The sequence below is a fragment of the Sinohyriopsis cumingii genome, chromosome 10, assembly GCF_028554795.1.
Source record: "Sinohyriopsis cumingii isolate HCF-2022 chromosome 10, ASM2855479v2, whole genome shotgun sequence".
In the NCBI taxonomy this organism is placed as follows: Eukaryota; Metazoa; Mollusca; class Bivalvia; order Unionida; family Unionidae; genus Sinohyriopsis; species Sinohyriopsis cumingii.
The window spans coordinates 111410453-111435092 of record NC_142970.1 but is presented as its reverse complement, the minus strand read 5'-3'; the positions used below and the strand labels follow the sequence as shown (position 1 = coordinate 111435092).

At 35.8% G+C, this 24640-nt stretch overlaps 2 protein-coding genes across 12 annotated transcripts in view; one reads left to right on the top strand and one right to left on the bottom strand.

The window, feature by feature from the left end:
• The window catches only part of LOC149791028 (uncharacterized), a 75085-nt gene that overhangs the window by 26514 nt on the left and 23931 nt on the right, over positions 1-24640 (top strand). For 8 of the 11 annotated variants that reach the window (XM_089972914.1, XM_089972912.1, XM_089972919.1 and 5 more), the window contains 10 exons: positions 3976-4146; positions 4803-4829; positions 6026-6196; positions 6473-6499; positions 11362-11388; positions 13730-13894; positions 14960-14980; positions 17534-17566; positions 24101-24271; positions 24413-24439. In XM_089972914.1, the coding sequence (XP_089829040.1) occupies positions 3976-4146; positions 4803-4829; positions 6026-6196; positions 6473-6499; positions 11362-11388; positions 13730-13894; positions 14960-14980; positions 17534-17566; positions 24101-24271; positions 24413-24439 (840 nt within the window). The remainder of the gene's footprint in view (positions 1-3975; positions 4147-4802; positions 4830-6025; positions 6197-6472; positions 6500-11361; positions 11389-13729; positions 13895-14959; positions 14981-17533; positions 17567-24100; positions 24272-24412; positions 24440-24640) is intronic. The other 3 variants (XM_089972916.1, XM_089972911.1, XM_089972920.1) reach the window with 3 other exon arrangements.
• On the bottom strand, positions 17804-24094 carry LOC149791029 (uncharacterized). Its single transcript, XM_089972136.1, has 2 exons — positions 18911-24094; positions 17804-18872 (listed from the first exon to the last, which is right to left on the bottom strand). The coding sequence occupies exons 1-2, from the start codon at positions 19185-19187 to the stop codon at positions 18658-18660; spliced, it is 492 nt and encodes a 163-aa protein (XP_089828262.1). The 5' UTR covers positions 19188-24094; the 3' UTR covers positions 17804-18657.

The window sequence follows — 24640 nt, the reverse complement described above, 5'->3', positions numbered from 1 at the left end:
CTTTTTGCTAGCGTCGGGTCAGCTACCATCTACTTTCTTTCACTCTGACCTGATCCACTGAAATATGCGGGCACAGCAATCCTATTGAACAATATACATAGTGTTACTCCTGTACTCAAAACAAAATCTACCAACGTGAGAAAGCACTACCCAACTGCTCAATACCAACATAAGCAACAGAAAAGCCACAGACTTGCAATGCAAGCCCGAAATGGGTGGGAACAGAATCATCAACATAATACACAGAATACATGGCATGGTTATCGAGGCAGACTCGAACGTTATAAAAGGCCTTGGAAAAGTGACACTTCGATCATACAACAGTACGCACATGACAGACGTGGCGTACCAAACTATAATTATAACCATTAGATATGTCCATCTAGACACAATTATTATTATACATACACCTCAACCAATAATAAGTATCATGGTTTTGGAGATATTTGTTCCGACGGCATCTCTGTTCAAAGTACAAATTCTAATTGATTGTACATGCCAAGGTTATGAGGTTTCTCCCACGGACTCGGGAATAACTAATAAATCTGTTTTCATTCCTAGAACGACTGAGAAAAATTTAAACTGTACATCCTTTGGTTTGAAAAAGAAAGGTTTGCAACTTATCAATATCAATATAAGACACATCTTACCAAAGATCGATGAACTAAGACTAACGATACAAAATGAACCCAACCTTGCAGTAATTGGACTATGCGAAACGTTTCTAGATTGTAATGTACCTGACAGTGCTATCTCTATTAGCAACTTTTCTTTGGAAAGACGAGATCGACCACAAGGCATAGGAGGAGGGATAGTCATGTACGTTTCAAATAACTTAGCATACAAGAGAAGAACAGATTTTGAAAATTCTACTATCGAATCAATATGGATCGAGTTAAGTTTCCTCAATAGCAAATCACTCTATATCTGCTCAGCATTCCGACCCCCAAACTCCCTCTTCTCATGGACTGACCAATTTGAACACGAGTTAGAGGCTGCTTTATCTTCCAACAATGAAATAATTATCATGGGAGACTTTAATATTGACCTCATCTCTGATACTAACACTAGATGGCTACATATGATACAACTGCACGACCTTACACAGGTAATATATGCTCCAACAAGAGTAACAGCCTGTACTTCTGCTCTGATCAACCACATCTATACTACCCATCCAACCAATCTCTACGAGATAAACGTACCATGTTTTCCTATTACTAATCACTATCCCATATGTGCAACTCGTAAGCAACAGAGCGCAAAGAAAAACAACTTACACTCCTACATGCAGTACAGATGTTTCAAAAACCTTTCTGAAAATGAATTTCTCTCCGAACTATCACAAAACATTAACACAATATATTTCCCTAACATAGACCCAGATTATGACTTGTCTAACTGGAATCACTGTTTTCTTACTATCCTAAATAAACACGCCCCCATACGCATCAAGAGAATTAAACGATTAAAACAACCAGAATTTCTATACTAATGAAATCGCAAAGGCAAAATGCAAACGAAACTATTACCATAAACATAAAGACTTCACAAACTATCGTTTATGGCGAAACAAAGTCAAATCAATCACTGTAAAACACAAACGCTCCTTTTTCAAAGAAGCCATCACATCAAAGTCCGATAACAGATCCGTCTGGAATCACTTACGAAATCTAACTGCAACGAAACCTGCGCCTCTAGCTCCATGTGAAATTATAGTCGATGGCACTAAATGTACTGAAGAGCTCGATATTGCAAACCAGCTGAACAATTTTTTGTTTACTAATATCTCTCAAACGCTTGACAGGTCTAAGAATACAGAGTCTAATTTAGACAAACTTACTAAATTCGTGAATGAAAGGGCACCCGATCATGTTAGTTTCAACATTCCTTAATAACAATAAATGACACTTTTGATATTATAAATAAACTTGACACAAAAAAAATCAGCTGGTCTAGATGGAATTCACCCCAAAACTCTGAAAATATCGGCTTTATCAATCTCAGAGTCGTTGAAAAAAAATAATTAATTGTAGTATCACTTCCAATAAATTCCCGGAGTCATTGAAGTTAGCAAAAGTATTCGCAGTTTATAAGGGAAATGAAAAGAATGACCCATCCAACTATCGACCCATATCTGTTCTATCCGTACTTTCAAAAATTATGGAAAAACATGTCAGCAAGCATATTTTCAGATATCTTGACAAGTACCAACTCCTCCATAGATCACAATCAGGTTTTCGAAAGAATCATTCATGTCAGACTGCAATGACAAAACTTATAGACAAATGGCTACTAGCAGTAGAATCAGGTGAACTTACTGGTGCAATCTTCATTGATTTTAAAAAGCATTCGATTTGGTTGACCATTCGGTGCTCATTAAAAAACTTTCAGCCTACAAATTTTCTCCAAACTCAGTTGCCTGGTTCCCATCGTATCTCACAAACAGACACCAGGTTGTTTGCACGGGTAAACATATATCCGAACCAAGCCATATCTTAAGTGATGTTCCTCAAGGATCTATATTAGGGCCTCTTCTTTTTCTACTATTAATCAATGACTTAGCCTTGTATCCAGCGCACGCTAACAGAGATCTTTTCGCTGACGATTCGACATTGCAATTGTCTGATAAATCTCTAGACTCCATTAAAAATAAACTTCAAACCGACCTCAACAATATATCATTTTGGTGTCATCAAAACAAAATGCATATTAACATCTCTAAAACGAAATGTATGACAATTGGAACAAGGCAGCTTCTATCTACTAACATGAATTTACTTCTAACTCAAAATGGCTTAGACGTATCTATTGTCAAAAATCAAAAACTTCTTGGTATCTACATTGATCAACACCTCAGCTGGAATGCACATATCGATCACTTATGTGCAATGGTAGTCAAAAGATTAACTCTATTAAAATTGCTTTCAAAATTTCTACCTCCACAATCACTTGAAATTTATTTTTCGGGTTATATACTACCACTGATAGATTACGTCTGTACCATATGGGGAAACACAACAAATTATAATCTGTCCAGAATTGACAGACTCCAGAAAAGGGCAGCTCGAATAATACTGAAACTTCCTGTTATGACTCCCTCAAATGTTTTGTGTTCACGTCTGAAATGGCTACCTATACAAAAACGTATTCTTTATTTTAAACAAATCCTGACATACAAGTCTTTAAACGGTCTTTCTCCAGATTATATCTCTAACATAATTGAACTAAGATCATCAAATACTGAGCATAATCTCCGATCGACGACAAACAATGATCTCCAGATTCCTTGGTCGAAAACCAATCATTACAAAAGCTCATTTTCTGTATCAGCATCTACTGTATGGAATTCCTTACCAATGAGGATACGTAATTCAACATCCCTTGCTTCTTTTAAATTATCGTTAAAGAAATTCTTTCTAGACCAGCTGGAATGATATACTAAAAGCTCTGAATAGAAAACTGTAATATCACATCCATAATTGATATATATTTGTATGTTTCCCAGTATAGTAACACATAGTCATTCATGTCAAATATGTACGAATGAGTGTGCGACGATACATGGTTATGTGCATAAACTTCTATTTTTATTATTTTATTACAAAAACTGAGGACCACATGGCAGATGGGTCAGCCATGACCAAATGTGTTATCCTCGTTAAAGATAGTTTATTATTACTATTATTATTATTATTATCATCATTATTATTAGTATTATTATTATTATTATTATTAATGAACAAACAAATTGAAGACATAACTTCCCATCATCGCACTTGTCAAACAGTTAAGCTCGTACAGCTTGACATTTGTTATTGCTGCGCCCAAGTTGATGTGTTTCCCCCATGTTTACTTAAGGAGGAATATATTTGAGAAATAATGAATTGCAAAAGTGAAGTGTAGAAGAAAACTCATGTTTATACATATATGCTTGTGAAGCTGTAAACAGACTTTGTGGAAAATGTATTTCAGAGTTTATATCTACCACTGAATTCCGACCCACAACACCATCGACTCCTCTTTGTGATTCCGGTTCGACGAAGGTACAAGACTGTAGGATATTCTTTTGTCAAGATGGGCAATGGCTGGGCGGTTACTTCACAGCTACAAAGGATTGCTGCTTACAAACATTTTATCCAATGTGTACGTACAAATCTTTCATCCAAAGTGAACGTACAAATCCTTACATATAGCTGATATAAATTCATTTTTCGTTTTCGTTCTCCATTACAAAGTATATTGTCTTTCTTAAACCCCCTAAAATACATAATTTTACATAAAACTTTATTTGGTGTATTTCTCCTAGGAAATTATTAAATGTGTTGCTTGATACAGGATCAGCTTTTTTGTACAAACCCGTGCAGTAGTAGTATAATTTAAAATGTGTGTGTGTGTGTGTGTGTGTGTGTGTGTGTGTGTGTGTGTGTTTGATTTGGATTTTAAACGGAGCTTTAACATTTCTCAGTCATACTGCTACAAGGTCTGCAGTATGACAGTTTATAGTTATGTCTAGCACTGGGGCATCATGCCGCAGACATTTAGCATGATGTAACACCCAGTCAAATTATCCTGACACCAGCCCGACAAGTCCTAACACTAACCTCTTAATGCTGAAAGCCAAGCGAGGCAGCCGTTAGTACAAGTTTTGTAAATCTTTGGTATGACTCGACCGGGGATCGAACTCATGACCTCCAGCATCCGAGGCGGACGCTCTAGCCACATGTGAAATAAGAATGGATTTTTGTTTGTTGCTATTGCTGCTTTCCTTTCCATAATCTTCTCCTTGCGCTTTCTTTCAGGCCAAGCAATGGGCTTCACATCTACAGGTAGGCGAAATACATTTATAACTAACTTCTTCCAACAAAAGACAAAGGTATTCAGTTTAGGTTAGACATTGGACTAACCAACAACATCCGCACTGTTTTTTATATCTCCTAACATAGAAGAACGATGATGTTTAAAGTGGTATTACAGATTAAGGATTTAAAGAATATCTTGGAGTTCTTTACATATTTTCGGACGGTACAACGATGATTACTCTAAACGTTTCCGTTCTCTGTCATCCCACCACAGACCTAATAATGTCATACCATGTTCCTATGCTTTAATTACGTCCTAATGTAGTGGTTACTAACTCTACACATTTATATAAATTTATTAACTCGAGGGACGATTCTGTCGTATTGTTAGAAAGAACGAAAATGATCCCTTTTTATATTCTGTTAGACTTCCAATATACCCGCAATTGAAGGGTTTAACCTCACTATCGATTATACTAAAAGAGCCATCCACGCCATCCCACAATCATTAACTAATTTTACTACGACATCTAAATGATATTGGCTGTGTCATTAGAGGGACGGGAACATGTGTTTCTGTTATGTAGAGGCTGATAGAGTTGGATGGCATGGGTCACAGTCTACGTTTATGTACGGTGCATGGGTAAACCAGTCCCTGTACGGTTTTGTAATTTATGGCAATACGTGAAATATTAATTAAATACGTGAACTAGAGTTTCCAAGATCGTACACATTGTTTCAACAAAAAAGAAAAATCTACTTTATTTAAACTTTTCACCCTGACCTTGTACCCCACAAAAGATAACATGAATCGAAGAGGCAACTGACAAGGTTGCTTTAGTTTTCTGGAAGAAAAAGAGACATCTTCCTCCCGATCAGTTCGAATATTTTCTTTTCTCACCCGCTTATCTGGCTCTTTGGAGTTCCCGAAAAGAGAAGATTGAATACATTTACCCAAGGGATACACATTAGTGCAAAGAAAGATTATATAAAGTCATAATGTCTACGTTGAATAGGTAGGAGAAGAGCATTGCAACTGTCTAATATTTATGGACCGAAAATATAATGGCAATTTTCTGGAAGTTATTGAATGAAAAAACGAATTGAAGACATAACTTCCCATCATCGCACTTGTCAAACAGCTAAGCTCGTACAGCTTGACATGTGTTATTACTCCTCTTTGTGAGAAGCCGTAAACATACTTTGTGGAAAATGTATTTCAGAGTTCATTTCAACCACTGAATCCCCACCAACAACAACGTCGACTCTTCTTTGTGATGCTGGCTCGATGAAGGTACAAGACTGTAGAATATTATTTTGTCAGGATGGACAATGGCAGGTCGGTGAATTCACAGCTACAAAGGATTGCTGTTTACAAACATTTCATCCAAAGTGTACGTACAAATCCTTACATATAGCTGCTATTAATTCGTCATTAGTTTTTAGTTCTCCTTTACATATCATGTTGTCTTGCATAAACTGAAAATAACACATATTTCTAGGCAAAACCTCATTTTGGTGTATTCTTCCTAGGGAATTCCTAAATGAGTTGCTTGACACGGGATCGGCTTTGTACCAACACGTGCAGCAGTGATACAATGTGAAATAAGAATGACTTTTAGCTATTGCTTCTTTCCTTTCCATAATTTTATATTTGCGTTTTCTTTCAGGCGAAGCAATGGGGTTCACATCTACAGGTAGGCGAAATACACTTATAATTAATTTCTTACAATAAAAGATAAAGGTGTTCAGTTTAGGTTCGACATTGGACTAGACAACAACATCCGCAGTGCGTTGTTATATCCCCTAGTAAAAAAAATCGATGATGTTTAAAGTGGTTTTAAGGATTAAGGATTTAAAGAAATATTGGTGTTCGGTACATATTTTCTGACCGTACAACGGTGATTAAACACTAATTGTAACCTTTGAACATTCTGCCATCCCGCATACAGACCTCATAACGTTCATCCATGTTTCTCTGCTTGAATTATATCCTAATGTAGTGGTTATTAACTCTACACATTTATTTAACTTTATTAACCCCAGTGACGATTGAATCGTATTGTTAGAAAGAACGAAAGTGATGCCTTTGAATATAAAGTTAGACTTCCGATATCCACGCAAACAAAGGGTTCAACTTCACTTTCTATCATATTGAAAGAGTCGTTCAACCATCCCACAAGAGTTGGTTTCATTTTTTTCATTTGCATGGAGGACGAACATTAACTAATTTTACTACGACATCTAAATGACATTGACTGTGAAAAAAGAGGGAATGGAAACGTATGTTTATGTTATGTAGAGGCTGATGGAGGTGGATGGAGTCGGGGCACATTCTAAGTTTATGTACGGTGCAGGTGTAAACCAGTCCCTGTACCGTTTTGTCATTTACGGTAATACGTGAAATATTAACCAAATACGTAAACTAGAGTTTCCAGGGTCGTACACGTTGTTTCGATGAAAAGGAAAAGTCTATTTTATTTAAACTTTTCACCCAGAGTTTGTACCGTACAACATATAGCATGAATCGAAGGGGTAATTGGGAAGGCTGATTTAGTATTCTGAAAGTTTGAATAAATGTATCTTGATCATACTGGCTAGTGCAAAGAAATGTCATATACACTCATAATGACTACATTGAATTGATAGCGGAAGAGAATAACTAAGCGTTTAATATTTATAGATCGCAAATATAATGGCGACTGATGGGTAGTTTGTGAATGAACAAGCGAATTTAAGACATGTTTTCCTACAGCTAAGGTCGTACAGATTGCCATATTTTAATACTGTGTCCAGGTTTCTGTGTTGTTCCCCATATTTACTTAAGGAGGAATATATCTGAGAAAGAATGAATTGAAAAAAATGAAGCTTAGGACTAAACTAATGTACATACATGTATAGATGTCAGGCTGTAAACAGGTTTTGTGGGAATTCTTAATGCTTGAAGGAATTTCATCCCGAGTGCGCGTATACGTATCGAACGATATATATATATATATATATATATATATATATATATATATATATATATATATATATAGAGAGAGAGAGAGAGAGAGAGAGAGAGAGAGAGAGAGAGAGACAGAGAGAGACAGTGAGAGCGATATTACTGCAATGTTTACATATATATTTCTTCCTGTCGTGTTTGCTACTTTTTCATATTAAAAAATTCGAAAATATATATATTTTAAATTATCCTACGCTGTCTACGAGTTATAACAGCCAGTTTTATTTTACTTTGTAGCAGCTGCATTGTGTTTGACTGTCCTAGACAAAACATTGCCTCTTAACGGCAATATTTTACCCTTCCAGTAATTCATGAACATGTACAAAAATATTATATTTGGGCTAATCGATTGGTATAATCTATATTTCAAGATGACACTTCTTGAATGAATGAGTTTGTATGATTGATTCTTACTTTGAGATGCTAAGCACATGTTTAATTCGAGTAATTACAATTAATTCTATGACATCAGGGAATCATATGTTATTAAAGTTGTATGTTTATATTAAAAAATTGTTACTTTAAACCCTATCAGCAAAAGTTATCTCTCCTATTCTTCTAATCAGCTGGTATGTGTTTATTTGTTCGGCATAAAACATTTTATTTTGTTTTACAGGCGTCTAATGCTCTCATTTTCTATATTCCAACTTTATATACAATGCCAAACTAAGTGTCATTATTTGATCCATTTCACCTGAGTACATTCCGCTAATAATATGATATGGAAATATTATCTGTACTCAAATTCTTCTCCCTCATTGTTAGGTGTCCTCAAATGTTGTTATCTCTACCCTTACGTCTAGGACTTAACATGAAGAATGTTTTGATTATTATCATCTGCTATGGAGACATGTGTAAAGACCCTGCTGTTGTTTAATCTATAGCGATTTCAAGTTCTAGCAAATGAATCACTAATTATGTTAGTCAGTGTTATGCTTAAAGTTAGCACATTCTAAATCTTAAATGGTTTTTGGTCTGAAGGAGTATTACAGAAGGCAGGAGTTGTATTTGCAATTGTGTTGCATTTGCTGAGTTAAGTATTGAAACCTCAATCATTGGATTATTTAACAGCTATTGTTCTCACTACTATGTGCTTACATGTGCTTGTTAAAAGGTTGTTATATTTGGCACGGGACGGTAGAAAAGAATAAAATGTATGTTTCTCTTCAATTTCCTTTGAAATATGGATAGAATGTGATTTGCATTTTTATCAGCCATATATTGATTTCCTATTCATTTCACTGTGCTATTATTTAAAGGTGTCTGTTATGAATGGGTGTTTTCCTTCAATATGAGTGAGTTGTATAATGTTCCCGATACATGACTCAAGAGGATACTAATTTCTAAATGTAAAATGTATCAGTTTGCTTTAGGCAATGATATCTTCAGTAATATTCATTAAGTCTTCGTTCTTAAGCAAAACTCTGACAGGACATTTTATCCAGTGTTATATGTATATATTGTGCCACATTAAAAACTCCATATTGCAGAGAGAAGATTGCATTAAGATTCCATGCTAAAGTTTGAGATTATTTACGTTTCTCTTTCTAAAACGGTCGATTCTTCCCTATATTCGTTTTCTAAAACACCTGGATTGTATTTAGTAAACACACATGTAGTTTGTTTCAGTCTGTTTCAGTTATTAAAATATAAGATGCTATTATATGCTAGAACAAATCCATTATCTCATAACAATGCATACTTCTATCCTTTTCTGTACGCGACAGAGAGAGTGTAAAGTGTTATTTAGCAGACCTTATGAAGAATCAAATTCATTTTGTACCTGACCAAAATCATTGAATTCCGTAAACAACTAAAATATAGTCAATAGTTTCTAAGTTAGAACTTGTTTAATATTAGGATCATTATTAATAGATTTATACACAATTAGCTTGGAATGAGTCAATGACATTTTCTTTAATGTGTTCTTTATTATAATTTGAGTAACATACGTTCTAATTATAAATAAGATTTTATCTTGTAAACATTCGGAACCTTCTAGAATGAAATTTGCCATTAGGTAATATATTGGTTTGGAACATACTAATTGTGACCTAGTTCAGGTAAAGCAGTATACAATCTAGTTACTGGAATGAAATATATATTCTTGCTTTAAGATGTAAGAAAAATCTGTTGTATTATTATTTGTCCAGCATTTTATTTGGGTTGGAATTTCTTTAGTGACATTATTTAATTCAAGTTTTTTTCTTCTTCTGGAAATACAACATGCTCACTTCATAATGTTCTTGGACATGTAGACTTGGATTTATAGTGAAATTTCCTATAAATATATATTCTTGAGTTGTATTAATGTGATACAGCAAAAAGACTGTTGGTTCATAACTACGACATTTGCATCCACATGCACATCAACAATTCTATTGTTATATTGATTTTGATTACTCTTAACAATTATTCAATACTCTAATAATTTGAGTTTGAATTTAAAATTATAGAATTATTTTGGAACTGAACTCACAATACCGTAAGTTATTATTTCATTATTACTTTCTACTTTAAGGAAATAAATTATATGTTGACTTTTGTAAAACTTTTTGTTCCTCAGGCTTTTCCATTTATTATTTGAAGACTATAGGGTCGTAATATATATGTCTTCTTGCATAGAATTCCGAGCAATTTACAGTGTTCGCCTATAGTGCGGGAATGATAAAGCTAGATAAAACCTTCTGATTGCTGTAGATCTATTAATCCATTTCCATGTCTCTCTCTCTCTCTCTTGTGGAACAATGGCCTTAATGCCCAAGCTTCCACATTTGTACGGTTTCTCTTCAAAACTTTACACGTGGTCTCTCTATCTCTCTCTCTCTGTCTCTGTCATCTTGTTTTTCCTTTTCTTCAACGTCGTTCTCGTCATCATCATCATCGTCGTTTCTCTATTTGTCTCTTTCTGTCTCTCACTTTCTCTCTTCTAACAAACACACATATCCGTGTTCATTATTTAGCTAAGTCATTTCCTAGAATATCAAAATCATTCGCCGCAAAAATAGGTGCCATCAATGAGTCAACACGACCGTTGGTCATTCAGATAATTTAAGTTCTTCTGGCCCCGAGTGACCTATTGGTCTACAACGATCGCCTTTACTGATCACTGCCACATCACCTCTGTTCGCACATGTTTCTAATATCGGGCTCAACCAATGCTGGTATGTGAGATCGCTGCTACTAACTTCTTGTCAGTAAGTGATTCTTACATGGGTTTCCCCGTTCTTCTTCCACTATTTATTCTGGCCTCCATGTATAGCCAGTCTTGCGCTGGGAAATTTTGTTAAAGCTCCAAAACAGCAAGAAGAACAATAAACAGTATTATTTCATCCTCATTCCCTTCCAACCAAAGTGTTCCTACTGAACGTTCTGAAGAACAAATTTATGTATCTAAAAGAACAGAAACATTCTGTGTATCTTTCCTCAAGATCAGGCAGCGTATTGAATGATACATAATCACTTTATTAGTATATTTATTAGCAGAATGACAGGCAAGAATGGTCTTAGGAATTCTGATTTAGCTAATATAATGGGTTTTTTATTTTTCAGGACACGAAATCGGTTTTACATCTACAGGTAACAGATATACCACCATTGTTTAACGCTATGCTCTTTAATTATAACAAACGACTTAAGAAGACATTTCATGCAGATTGCTCTCCAACCTAATTCATATATATTTTCACCCACAAGCACACTAGACTTTTACGCGGGTCACATACATGCTAGGTGCAAACATTTGGACAGGAAAATCTCTCTGGTTCTACCCTCAAAGGGAGGGATAATTAGCATCTGCTCATATATAAAATTCTACCAAAAGATCAATCTATATTTTTAAATTTCTATGATCTGCCATGTGGATAAGAGGGATGATAGCGGTGTATGGGTGGAAATGGCTCCCTTATTTGATATCCCATATAAATTATGATCATATAAACCAAATAGTCAAACTATGGACGGCTGATCACCCACACTCACCTTTGTTATTAATATTGTAAAATAAACATAATCGCCGCTCAAATATCCGTGAGACTTTCACTTGACTTGTGATAACTATGCATACATTAAGATAATTATTAAATTTCAATTAATTTGTTTCCTTTAATGAACGACACGACTCTCCAAGTTCCTCAGAACATGGTGTATGCGTGATTTTGTATGTGTAACATAAATTATAAATCTAGTGGTAGCCTTACATAGCGAATACGAAGCAGGATTAATAGCAGTTTCTGTAGGTACGTGTGTGCTATACCAATGATATTTGACAAACATTGGGTTAATAAAAGTTAGGTCATTATACATTAACGTTTACATTTGATGGCAGTTTTATTAGATAGTTTGCCCGTCTCAATTATAAAGTCAATATAATCTTCGTTGGCAAATATTTCTAGCAACCTTGAGGTAGGTGGGATGGTTATGTTGAACACGAAATGACAATTTAAGTTCCTGTGAGGCTGACTCTAAATCTTCATAAGGATCCGTGATATTTAATATGTAAGGTATGGATGATGTCTGATCAAATTCATTTCTAGAAATGTTATGAATACAATAGAAAACATTTATCGGAACCATAGTACTTAGCATTTGGTAGTCAGTCTATGACGTGACATCAAATTTAGGTGATGAAAATATCATTGTCCTCTCCTGTCTTCTTAATTTCAAATGACGCAGTTTCAATAAAACACGATGATTCACCTAACATTTTGCAGATCACATGTAAATACTGAGCAACATTTCCACAACAAACTCAAAGTGTGTTCTAGAAACCATTGCGTCTATGAGCGGGCCGATGGACGGAAAGTTTTAATCAGTGTCCCACAAGTAGGTTTCCATCCCACGTGAAATGATGATGAGAGTGCATGCAAACAGCATTACAATGCTCTCATAAGGTTTACATATTACAACAGTAGCTAGTCATATATACAACATAATCTTCAGTATACTCTTTCTCAGGACCACTGAATGGCTTAGACTAACCATTAAAATCACAAAACTGGTGTTTTGGGAAATGTTGGGGTAGTGGTGAAGTGGAATGACAAATTTGTATTCAACGTTTGCAGGGATTTGAATTTATGTCGACTAGTATTATATGAACCAAATGCAAAATACTTTACAAATTATTCACTATTTCGTTGGAGTTGCATCCTTCCCTTGGAGCTGATTGCCGCATATAGCTACCTTGACTAGATAAGCCAAATATCCATTTGTATTTGATACTCTGGTAGGAATATTGTGCTTTAGTTTCAGAGTTTTATCATGCCATGGTTGCCTATGTTTCAATACAATACCGGAATACAGAAAACATAATAAATATGACTGGCACAGATGAAAGGATTACTTCCTCATAAAGTGTCAGGTCCAAAGAGACAAGTATTTAATGTCAAGCCTTCCAGGTACATGCAATATCAAACGTCGCCAAGATTGTTCATGTACAATGTCTTTATGTTATCTTTCTTTATCATATAATCTTTAAAATAAATGTCGCTGTGAAGATTGCCATCTTGTAAAACTGCATCCAGATAGCTGGTTGATTTTGCCTAGACTCCGTTTCTCACTAGACCTTGATCTTCTATTGCTATTGCATTCCTTCTGTCTTTACCTTGGACTTAGCACCGCGAAATAAATACGAATCTGCACACATAAGGTTCGAGAAACAATTCCATAACTAAGTTTTAACACATCATATTGTCGATGCTTAAATTATATGTGTTGTCTCTTTTGATGTTTACAATGAAAGATAAACTAATCAGACTTATTAAAATGTTTTTGTTTTCTTTTAAAGAATATCGCTGAAAGTATGGAAAGATAGACTAATCAGACTTATTAAAATGTTTTTGTTTTCTTTTAAAGAATATCGCTGAAAGTATGGAAAGAGTGTAAAATGTAACGAAAGTTCACGCATAGATTCTTCTTACAGAACCTATATCCACCACTACAGCTACGACCACTCAGACTCCTGCATGTCCATTCGGATCCGATCGTGTACAAGACTGTACTATCTACGTATGTGTGAATGGTGAATGGCAGCCCTTTGAATTCGCAGCTACACAGGAGTGCTGCTCGAAAGAATTACATCCAATATGTGAGAATATACTCGTCTATATGTAATCTATCGAATTCATAATGCACATACATACATCCATCCATCCATCCATCCAACATTCATACATACATACATACATACATACATACATACATACATATTTGCTTCTACAAAATATTACTTTCTCCTATTTCAATTCGCCATCTACTGAACAGGATAATATTAAAGGATATAGGAATGACTGTTTTCATTCTTGAATTTAAAAGAGCCTTCATCGTGTACACTCCCTCCATGCATTCCATTCATGTGTTCACGATCACTCACCCTGCCTTTAAATGCTTAAATATCAAATACATCGTATGCTTTTATTCAGTTACATTACTTTTCATCATTCTCGTTAACAATATATTCTCTTTTAATCACAGCCATTTTCTTCGATCATATATTGAGCTGCCTTCAATGTATTCATTTTTGTTATGTTCAGAACCAATGCAATTATAGCAAATTTAGTTCTTTACACTTTTTTGTCATATCTTTCAGAATATAATTTAAACTAAGTTTGAATAACAACCTATTGATAAATTCCATCACTCTAAGCGAACGTGATCAAATTTTTCAACGTGTCTCCTTTTCTCTATGCCAATTATTCAGACACAATTAATACAGTGTATATAAAATGCCCTGTAGATGATTCTTCTAGACGAACGAGCAACAACGTCTTCGCCCTCCATAATTTCATATACATATAAATGGATGTTGATTTCATGGAAATCTGTATACAATATTTAGATATAAATATGAATTTTAAATCGTAATGACCACTCTATATTTGTCTTCAAAATATCAATACATGCGTCATTCTTAGCGATTCAAACGACATACAACGTTCAATAAAGGTCGCCATAACAGATTTAATATCAAACATTCAGCATGCATTTGGATATATCTTGCTAAGAATTCTTATTTCCTCCTATCATTTTCTCTCACACATTAGATTGCAGTCTACTTGCAAGACACTTAATTACAATTAAACAGTACTGTATTTCATATATGGTACTAGCATTTACATTCTGGCCACTTATTCTCATATCTTTATTTTTTCAGGCATAGTATTGGGATTTACAGGTACACAAATTATTAACATTCCATATAAAATGAATGTAAAGTGATACAATTGTTTGCAAAATATTTCTCGGAATTATACATCTCACCGGTTTCTCACCTAGATTTTGCACGACGGTCACATGAATATGCATTGAGTACTCTTGAACGGGCAGAACATTCTTATTATGACCTTAAAACATAATAGAATTTGAATATTTGGCCATTTAGATCACACTGACCGGCAGACAATGTAGACTTTCAGATGAATTTTGACTTTGCATACTGACTACAGTAAATATAGTGATGCATGGACAAGAAAGGGAATACCTTACTCATAAGAGTGTCCAACTATAATAATTATCACTACCATGATCTACTTCATGCTAGCAAAGTGAAAACAAACAACTGGTCAGTTGGACTAATATCCTTTTTATATTCATACTCTAAAGTAAACATAATTCAAATCAAATAATTTTAATGTTATGTCTTAATCTGACATAAGTATGCATACCCTAAAATATATTAAAACAGCAATAACGCTGAGATTTGTTTTGTTTCCGTTAATGACATATATAGCTCCACAAGTTATTCAGATGGAGGTGTGCTTACATCGTGGGTATGTGCAGCAGAAATTACAATTTAATTGCAGAAACGTTGACTTCATATTTATCAGCTCCAAGAACAAATTGAAGTGTGCATTATGCCAATGAAATGTGATAGCATTGAAGACAATGTAAGCTAGGTTAGTATGCAGAAAAGAAGAATGCATTTGCAGGTTCATTGACGCTGACCTTTGACTTGCTGATTGCATGTTCCGTATTTAGCAGAGAATTCGTCATCCATGATTGTAATGTAGCTAAATAAGTTTATAATCAAAGTTTCTGGCAAACTTCAGTTTCGATGACTTATGTAGACCCCATAATATGAATTATATTTCCTACGAGCCTGGCTTCAAATCTTTGCATCCGACAAATATCGAGGCTGAGTGACTTCCAATGTGTAGGGTATCCATGAAGTCATATGAAAATTGGAATCAGAAACATGACTTGTCAAATATGTACAAAAATGTAGACTTTAGGTTCTCTGGAACATTAGAAATGACGATTGACTGTTAAAATCATTAGAAAACCGATACTGTTTATATGCAGTGTACCTACGAAGTTTATTTACATTAGGCGACACAATTCGCAATTGCAACTCAGACTATCTTTAATTTGGATGCAGAAGCTCGAAACCAAAACGAAAGTGTCATTAGCAATGAGTAGGGCTAACATAAGGTTGGTGAAACAATTCCAAAACAAACGTATGCAATTTCTACAAACCTTTTCGTCTACGTCCAAACTTTTCATATCGTTCTAATCTAATCCTTTTATTACAACCCTTTTCGCACGCAATCATAATATATATTGTGTAATATGGATACATGGCCATTTTAACACGTTTAAGTATTTTGTCGTCATTGCAATAAATGATAGGTTACATCAAAGTTAATAAATTGGTGGCAGCTTTTCTCTTTCAAAATGACATTGCAGACAGTATGAAATGTTTTTCACTCGCATGACGACCTAGTAATTAATTGCAGGGATAGCACTTTCCGTTCTGTCTGTTGTATATTTATAATTAATTATATATACCTTGATTTATTTCATAGGAAAACGGAGTGACTATGTAGATACATGAGAATTAATTACTATGTCATAATGCGAGTGTGTCTGCTACACACGAGTGCATATAACACCGGTTGAGTAACATCATGGTTTGATGGTGTGTTCTTAGTCATGAGGGAATATGGGCTCGTGTGTGCAGGCAAGGCGATGGGTGCCGTTTAACCGCAGAACTGGGTTCCAATCTCCGTAGAGTACGAACTAAACATTCTTTAACCTGTATGATAGTTACATTTGTATTAAAATATTACTTCTGCCTACTGTTATCAAGCATTATTATATAGGAATTGAGAGACAGCACTTTCCGTTCAGACTGGTGTATATTTATAATAATTCTCTCTCTCTTGCTATATATATATATATATATATATATATATATATATATATATATATATATAATAATAATAATAATAATAATAATAAAAGCAATGCAAATATAGCTGTTACGGCCGTCACTGAAAGTTAACATGACCAACTTTTCAATTTAATTCTCTTTCAGTGTGTCATTTCTCCTGACCGAGTTAATGTACTTTTCATAAATCCTATTGCTTCGAGAATAGCCTTGATACATTGTCTCAACTTATTTTCCTTCACATAGTTCATATTCATTAACAGGGATAATGAGTTTATAATGTGTTCTGGATTTAATTATGAATTGACACTTTCAATTTTGACGATGTAATCACTGTACTGCCTCCTCTGTCTCCTTCTCTTTCTTTCGTCGATATATCAGCATGTGCGTAGCAATAGGTGAGCTGAAGCATGTATCTCTCCTTTCGAAAAAGTCGCAACAATAACCTTAATATTCATAGTTAATGCGATGTTCAATGAAAGATCTGAGAAGTATCACTGTTTTAAGGAGTTGTGTTGTTTTTTTTGTCTTATAACTGTTTTATTTCATTCTTTTCAGGCGAGCAAATTGGATTTACATCTACAACTCCAGGTGAACAACAAACTAGTATTACTTTGCTCATAAAAAACAATTTGACAGGATATATATATATATATATATATATATATATATATATATATATATATATATATATATATATATATATATATATATATATATATATATATATATATATATATATATATATATATATATATGTGTGTGTGTGTGTGTGTGTGTGTGTGTGTGTGTGTGATGTGTTCTTGCACATGTACAAGAGGGGTTGTCAGAAAGGAAGTGAATGAAAACACATGATTCTGTATTATTAACTTGTTTGATGAGATTGTAAAATTAGCTGTGCATGCACCAGCCTACTTCTTCCGACATCGATATAGTCGAGAGGAAGATAAAAGAGTGAAAAGACAGAATTCCCTAGGTCAGTCGTGTAAATGTAACAAAGTCAAAGTATATGGGTACATAAGAAGACAAAGACAAGCGTTGTGTTTGATGCTGGCCACTTTCGTGACTTTGTATTGAACATAAATGATATAGGTGAACCAAAAATTTGCCATGTATTTACAGCATAACCTAACTATTTAGGCAAAGTCTATAGAGTAAACATGCTAAGAAATTTAACAATGAAATCTAGCGTATAATACAGGAATGTTTTGAGGCTGCAACCGCCATAAACAGAAATACAGCAAATAGAGCTTGCTGAATTTCTGGCAGCCACATAAAGATGGGTGTAGCAAAGAACAAAAGTGTCCAGCATCAAAGAAAAGAAAATATCAATGTTGACCACAATTAAACCGATGAATTCTGTAGTGCCAGGCAAGTAGAGCACCCTCATACTCCCCGATAATTAGAATATATCCAGCATGTATGGAGGATTGGGAAGAAACTTTCCAATAGATGCGCGTACTTCCAGAATGCGCTGTTGGTCTTCTGGAGCTGTTACAGTACCCTCATACGCTCCTGGCGGTCGAAAAGGCAGGTAGACACAAATTAGTCCGGGTGGAGTGATGATACCTCAGCAAAGCAAGGTCGATCCCCAGGTTTCTAGGTATGTGCAACCCACGAGACCTGACATATAAAGTAGCACACACGGCAGAATAGCTATCTTAGAAAAAGTGATTGAAGTATTACAAAGTTGAGACCCTTTTGCGTAACCTTATGTATTTCCTAAATGCATGTGATCTCCATCGGCCTAATTTCCTTATTTGGTTGTCACTGAAACCGTGTCTGGCCGCCTCAGTGGCGGCCCCAATTCTGAAACTATGGGGCTTGAAATGGTTAGAGTTAAAGCCACAAAAGCTAAGCGCTGTTCTAAGTTCTGTACTAAATTCTACTCTGGTTCATAAAAAGCGGCCCTGGAGTATTATCCCTGAGGTTTAGGTATGCTTGTAAATGAGTTATCGGACATGTCACAGGATTTTGTTGGGCAACAACATGCAATATATATGGTTGTCCCGAGCCGTGTTTGAAGTGTCGAAAAGTAATTGTAAGACGCTCGTGGGAAAAAAGTGACTTGAGATAATTGTATCAAGTTATCATTCTGATGTGCAGTTGTTTGTACTGTAATCTGTCCTATTCTGAGAAAGGCATGGAAAGCCAACGTAAACATGGCCGAACACATGGTACAGCTGAAAAGGTATGAGATGGTATGCATCATAGAAACTGTAAGCTTATCCAGCGCAATTTTGTCAATTGGCAAACGAACATCATGAGATTTATTTTTGTGAATGGTTTGAATGAGTTTTTGAATAAGGAAAGACGAAGAAGGGTCTGCGAAGCCGTTAAGTTTGTGCGCATATCCCACTGCAGAAACAAAAGTGGATATCGAAGATGCTGCACATTTCTTATTGATTAAGTACGCTATGAAAAGGGCCAAATTGGTTATTGAAACTCGGTCAAAGCGTCTGATGTGAACTCTATATATAGCGTCCAAGCCCGCTTATATGTGGTTTGTGTAGTTGGGTGAAGGAGGGTTTCTAAGCAAATGGTCAAGAGTACTCTCTAGCTGGGCAAGGTTGGAAGAAGCGGAATTCGATGAGGGTGTGCGTCCGCATATGGAGCCATGACGTGGAAACTCGAAACCTGCTGGCGAGAAAGAGCATCGGCGAGTCTGTTACGTATACCCGGTATGTGTTTTGCCCTGAACAATATATTTAATTTAAGGCAAGATAGTACAAATTTACGAATGAAATGCATGATTTTTGTGTCCTTATAGGATTGATTGTTTATGATTTCAACTAAAGCTTGATTGTTAATGTGGAAATTTATACATTTATTTGATAAGTGTTCTGCCCAAACCTCAACTGCCAGAACGATTGGGTAGAATTTTAGAAGCGTTATATTTTGATATGCCCATGTCTTATCCCAAATGCCACAGAAATAGTGTGTGCCTAGGATCGTACCGTATCCAACTGAGGCAGAAGCATCTGTGTACAAGTCCAATGTGTCGGAAGTCAGCCAAATGTCAGGTAAGAATAAAGATCTACCGTTAAAACCGGTTAAAAAGTTTTGCCAGGCCCTTAAATCTTCTTTTACTTCTTTTGTTAGTCTAATGTGGAGATGTGTTTTAGAGATGCCAATAGTCAGGTTAATCAGTCGCCTAAGAAAAGCTCGTCTCGGCAAAACTACTGTACAAGCAAAGTTAAGAGTACCTATGATGGATTGCAACTCCTTGACAGTAATTTTATTTCGAGCCAGATATAAATGTATAAGTTCATTACATTTTTCTAGTTTGTCCGTGGGAAGGCGAACCTCCATTCTCACGGAATCCAATTCGTATCCGAGGTACGTCATGGTTGTTGACGGTGCAAATGTTTTATCCGCAGACATAGGAACGCCGATGTCGGCACATACAGTCAGGAAGCGATCTAGTCTACGCTGGCATTGGACACGAGTTGCATCTAGTATCAACAAATCGTCCAAAATATGTGTCATGTGTGTTATAGATAACTTTGTGTTCGCTTTCCATTGAAGAGAATTGCTAAAGGTCTCAAATATCTGGCAACTGGAACTACAACCCATTGGTAAGCATTTTTCAAAATAGTACATATTCCGCCACACAAAACCAAAACAATGATATTGCATGGGACGAATAGGAAGAATGCGGAAAGCATTTGATATGTCTGTTTTTGCCATAAAACACCCCCTACCCAGCTGTTTTATAAATGTGATGGCATTTTCAATGCCTTCGTAATGTACTGCTGATTGTTGAGTTGGAATTCCATCGTTTACCGAATCTCCCGGTGGAAAGGAAAGGTGATGAATTAGTCTGAAAGACCCAGGAATTTTCTTTTCGACTAGGCCCAGGGGCGAAATGTGTAAATTGGGAAATGATTTTGTACGAAAAGGCCCTGCAAAGCGACCCGCTACCAAGTCTTTCTGTATCTTTTCTTCAGTAATTTGGGCATTAGTTTGAGCTGATTTCAGATTATTACATACGTGTGTTTGCAATGTCCCCTTGAAACCCACATCAAAACCCATTGGGAAACCTAAAAGCAGGTATTCCTTTGTGGTATAATCGAAATCATGGAGCCAATATTGCAAGCGGTCAATTCTGACCGGGGTAGGCAAAGAATCAGCACTAGTTGCCGACAGGTTTCTTGTTGTTCGGGTTAGTGGTTCGAGGTTGTTCGGATCGTTGGAAACGAAAAAGCTGGTTGTTAGGTCGCTGCGGCTGCTGGCTGTATTGTGGAAGTACCTTAAAGTCCTGAGAAATTGGTTTGGGACAGCGATTGAATGGGTGTGTCCCTAAACAATTGAAGCACTTGTGCTGAAAATTGCATGCAAATCCCGATGAACAGCGACCGCTTTTGTGGTAATTAAAACAAATTCCCTTCGGATACGTTATGTTTCTAATTTGCGAGGGATTGTTTTTTGCGTAGTTGTTATGACCCGACTCTAGAACAGACTTCATGAAGAGTTCTATATGCGTGGTACCCCATTTATATTCCCCCTTTGCAACCAATTGTCTAAAGTTTTCGTCATAGCACTTCCAATCAGCGCATCTCTCCTCAAGTTTAAGGACAGTTTATATGTGGTGGGGAAGAGAAGTACTAACATGGGGATATTTTTCACATAGGACACTGGTGAACCTGCTCCAAGCAAGAATCCACTGTCCTATTGTGAGTTGTACGTTCCTAATTTTTGAGACAATGCTAAGTTCATGACCAGAATTGTGCGTATCTAATTGAAATTTGAAACCCGCATCTTGCGAGTTACTCAGGAGGATAGAAACCAACTGGTAAATACACAGGCCAGTGATACGGAATCAACTGGTAAACAAAAAATCCAGTGGTACGGAACCAACTGCTAAACAAACAGCCAGTGAAACGGAATCAACTGGTAATCAAAAAATCCAGTGGTGCGGAACCAACTGGTAAACAAACAGCCAGTGATACGGAATCAACTGGTAATCATAAATTGCAGTGGTACAGAACCAAATGGGAAACAGAGGGCTAACATAAAATCAAGTGGTACGGAACAAGCTGGATAAGAACACAATGCAGTAACACAGAACCAGCTGGAGAACACAAGCTAGTGGTACGGAACCAATCGAAAGAAAACAAACACGAGTCATATACAAATCCTGCTCTTAAGCATTCTAACAGTGAACCAAGGACAATAGACTGATAAAGCACTCTTAGGCACATATGTTGATGAAATGAATTTATGCAAGAGACAAAGAGAAGTATATCTACATATAGCTTTATGGTTTTTCTTTATGGTTTAATTTTGCGTACGACAGATAGATTGAGCCTGATAATTGTGTCGAATATTCTGCCCCCAACCCCTGTGCATATAAAATCTTGAATAGCGCAGAATATTAAATGACGCTGCAATCTTTTACAGATGGAATCACCCAGTATGAGAGTGACGTAATGTGTAACCACATAAAGGTTAGCATAATTTGTGCAATGGAAACAATTTAGTATAAGTAAATACTTAACTTTCACGACGTTTCGTCGTGGACCAAATTCCAGGAAACGAGGAAATTCTGACAACGTGAACCGATAACAACGGTGAAAAATTTCTGCCAAGAAAGAGAACACGTCCGCACCCCAGAAGGAAATTCGCACAACTGACGCCAAAGTCCCTAGCAGACAGAATCCCTCCGCGCACAGCCGGTGCGAAAGCATTGTGATTGGCTGGGCGGAACACGTGATTAAAACCTTTAAATATATTGGCTCTTGACATATATATGAATGTATCCGTGTGCAAGTTATTTTTATTTTGCAAAGCAATGGTAAATTCGAACGCATTAAAGGGAGAGTTTCCTGAATTTGCCCTCAAAGTATAATAGCATTGAGACCTAACTCCGCACAGAAACAACTTTAACGGAAACGTTTCTTATGACCTGGAGCCTGCACGAGGGTCAAAGAGAGGATATGATATGGAGGAACATCCTCGAACGCTGTTCAATGAGATGTGGCTCCCACAATGTCTTGGACCTACGAATATACACATAAATAATCAACATAAAGATCCTGCTCACCATGCAAACTGAGGTTTTCGTACATTCAACAAATTACAACCTCAGTTGTAGCATAGTCGTGTTCTTATGCATTATACCTATCAATATTTTTTTTACAAATGGCTAAGTGTATGTTACGTTATTAAACAAGAGCAAAGTAATGTATTTTCACTTATAATGACATTGGCCTCAGACCTGTTGATTTCGCACAAAAAGAGAGTGTTTCTTCATCATATGTATAAAAGTATTAAGTTTTTAAAAAGAAAGCCGAGGGAACTACACTATTATGAAAAACACAAACTGACAGGTTTAGTTCCCTGTGTCATTAGAGGGACGGGTAACATGTATTTCTGTTAGGTAGAGGCAGATATAGTTGGATGGCTTGGGACACATTCTAAGTTCATGTACGTTGCAGGGGTAAATCAATCAATTTACGGTTTTGTCATTTTAGGCAATACGAGATATATTAACAAAATACGTAAACTAGAGTTTCCAGGATCGTACACATTGTTTCAAGAAAAAGGAAAAGTATATTTTAGTAACACTTTTCAACTTGAGCTTGTACCTTACAACAGATAACATTAATCGAAGGGGCAACTGGGAAGGTTGGTTTAGATCTTTGGAAGAAAATTAGACATCTTCTTCCCGATCAGTTCGAATATTTTCTTTTGTCACCCGCTTCTCTGGCTCTTTGGATTTCCCGAAAAGAGAAAACTGAATACATTTACCCTAGAGATACATAATAGTGCAAAAAAGATCATATAAACGCATAATGTCTACTTTGAATAGATAGGAGAAGAGCATTCCAACTGTCTAATATGCATGGACCGAAAATATAATGGCAACTTTCGGGAAGTTATTGAATGAACAAAAGAACTGACGACATAACTTCGTATCATCGCACTTGTCAAAGAGCTATGTTCATACAGCTTGACATTTGTTATTACTGCGCCGAGTTTGCTGTGTTTCCTCCATGTTTACGTAAGTTGGAATATATTTGAGAAATAATGAATTGCAAAAATGAAGCGTGAGAGAATATTCATGTTTATACATATATACTTGTGAAGCCGTTAACAGACTTTGTGGAAAATGTATTTCAGAGTTTATATCTACCACTGAATCCCCACCCACAACACCGTCGACTCCTCTTTGTGACTCCGGCTCGATGAAGGCACAAGACTGTAGGATATTCGTTTGTCAGGATGGACAATGGCAGGTCGGTGAATTCACAGCTACAATGGATTGCTGCTTACAAACCTTTCATCCAAAGTGTACGTACAAATCCTTACATATACCTTTATAGCTGCTATTAATTCGTCATTCTTTTTTGTTCTCCATTACATAGTATGCTGTATTGCTTAAACCCAAAATAATACATATTTATAATCGTATATTTGCGGGGTTTTTTTCAGGCAAAGCAATGGGATTCACATCTACAGGTAGGCGAAATACACTTATAATTAACTTTTAACAAGAAAAGATAAAAGTGTTCAGTTTAGGTTAGACATTGGACTAGGAAACAATATCCGCAGTGTTTTGTTATATCTCCTAGTACAAAAAACGATGATATTTAAAGCGGTTTTACGGATTAAGGATCTAAAGAGTATATTGGAGTTCTGTACATATTTTCTGACGGTACA

Excerpts from the sequence above, each read along its gene's own strand:
- LOC149791029 (XM_089972136.1), bottom strand. The coding sequence starts at position 19,187 with ATGATGCATACCATCTCATACCTTTTCAGCTGTACCATGTGTTCGGCC. Across the intron at positions 18,873-18,910 it reads TAACTCATTTACAAGCATAC|GAACCAGAGTAGAATTTAGT; the intron begins CTAAACCTCAGG and ends GCCGCTTTTTAT.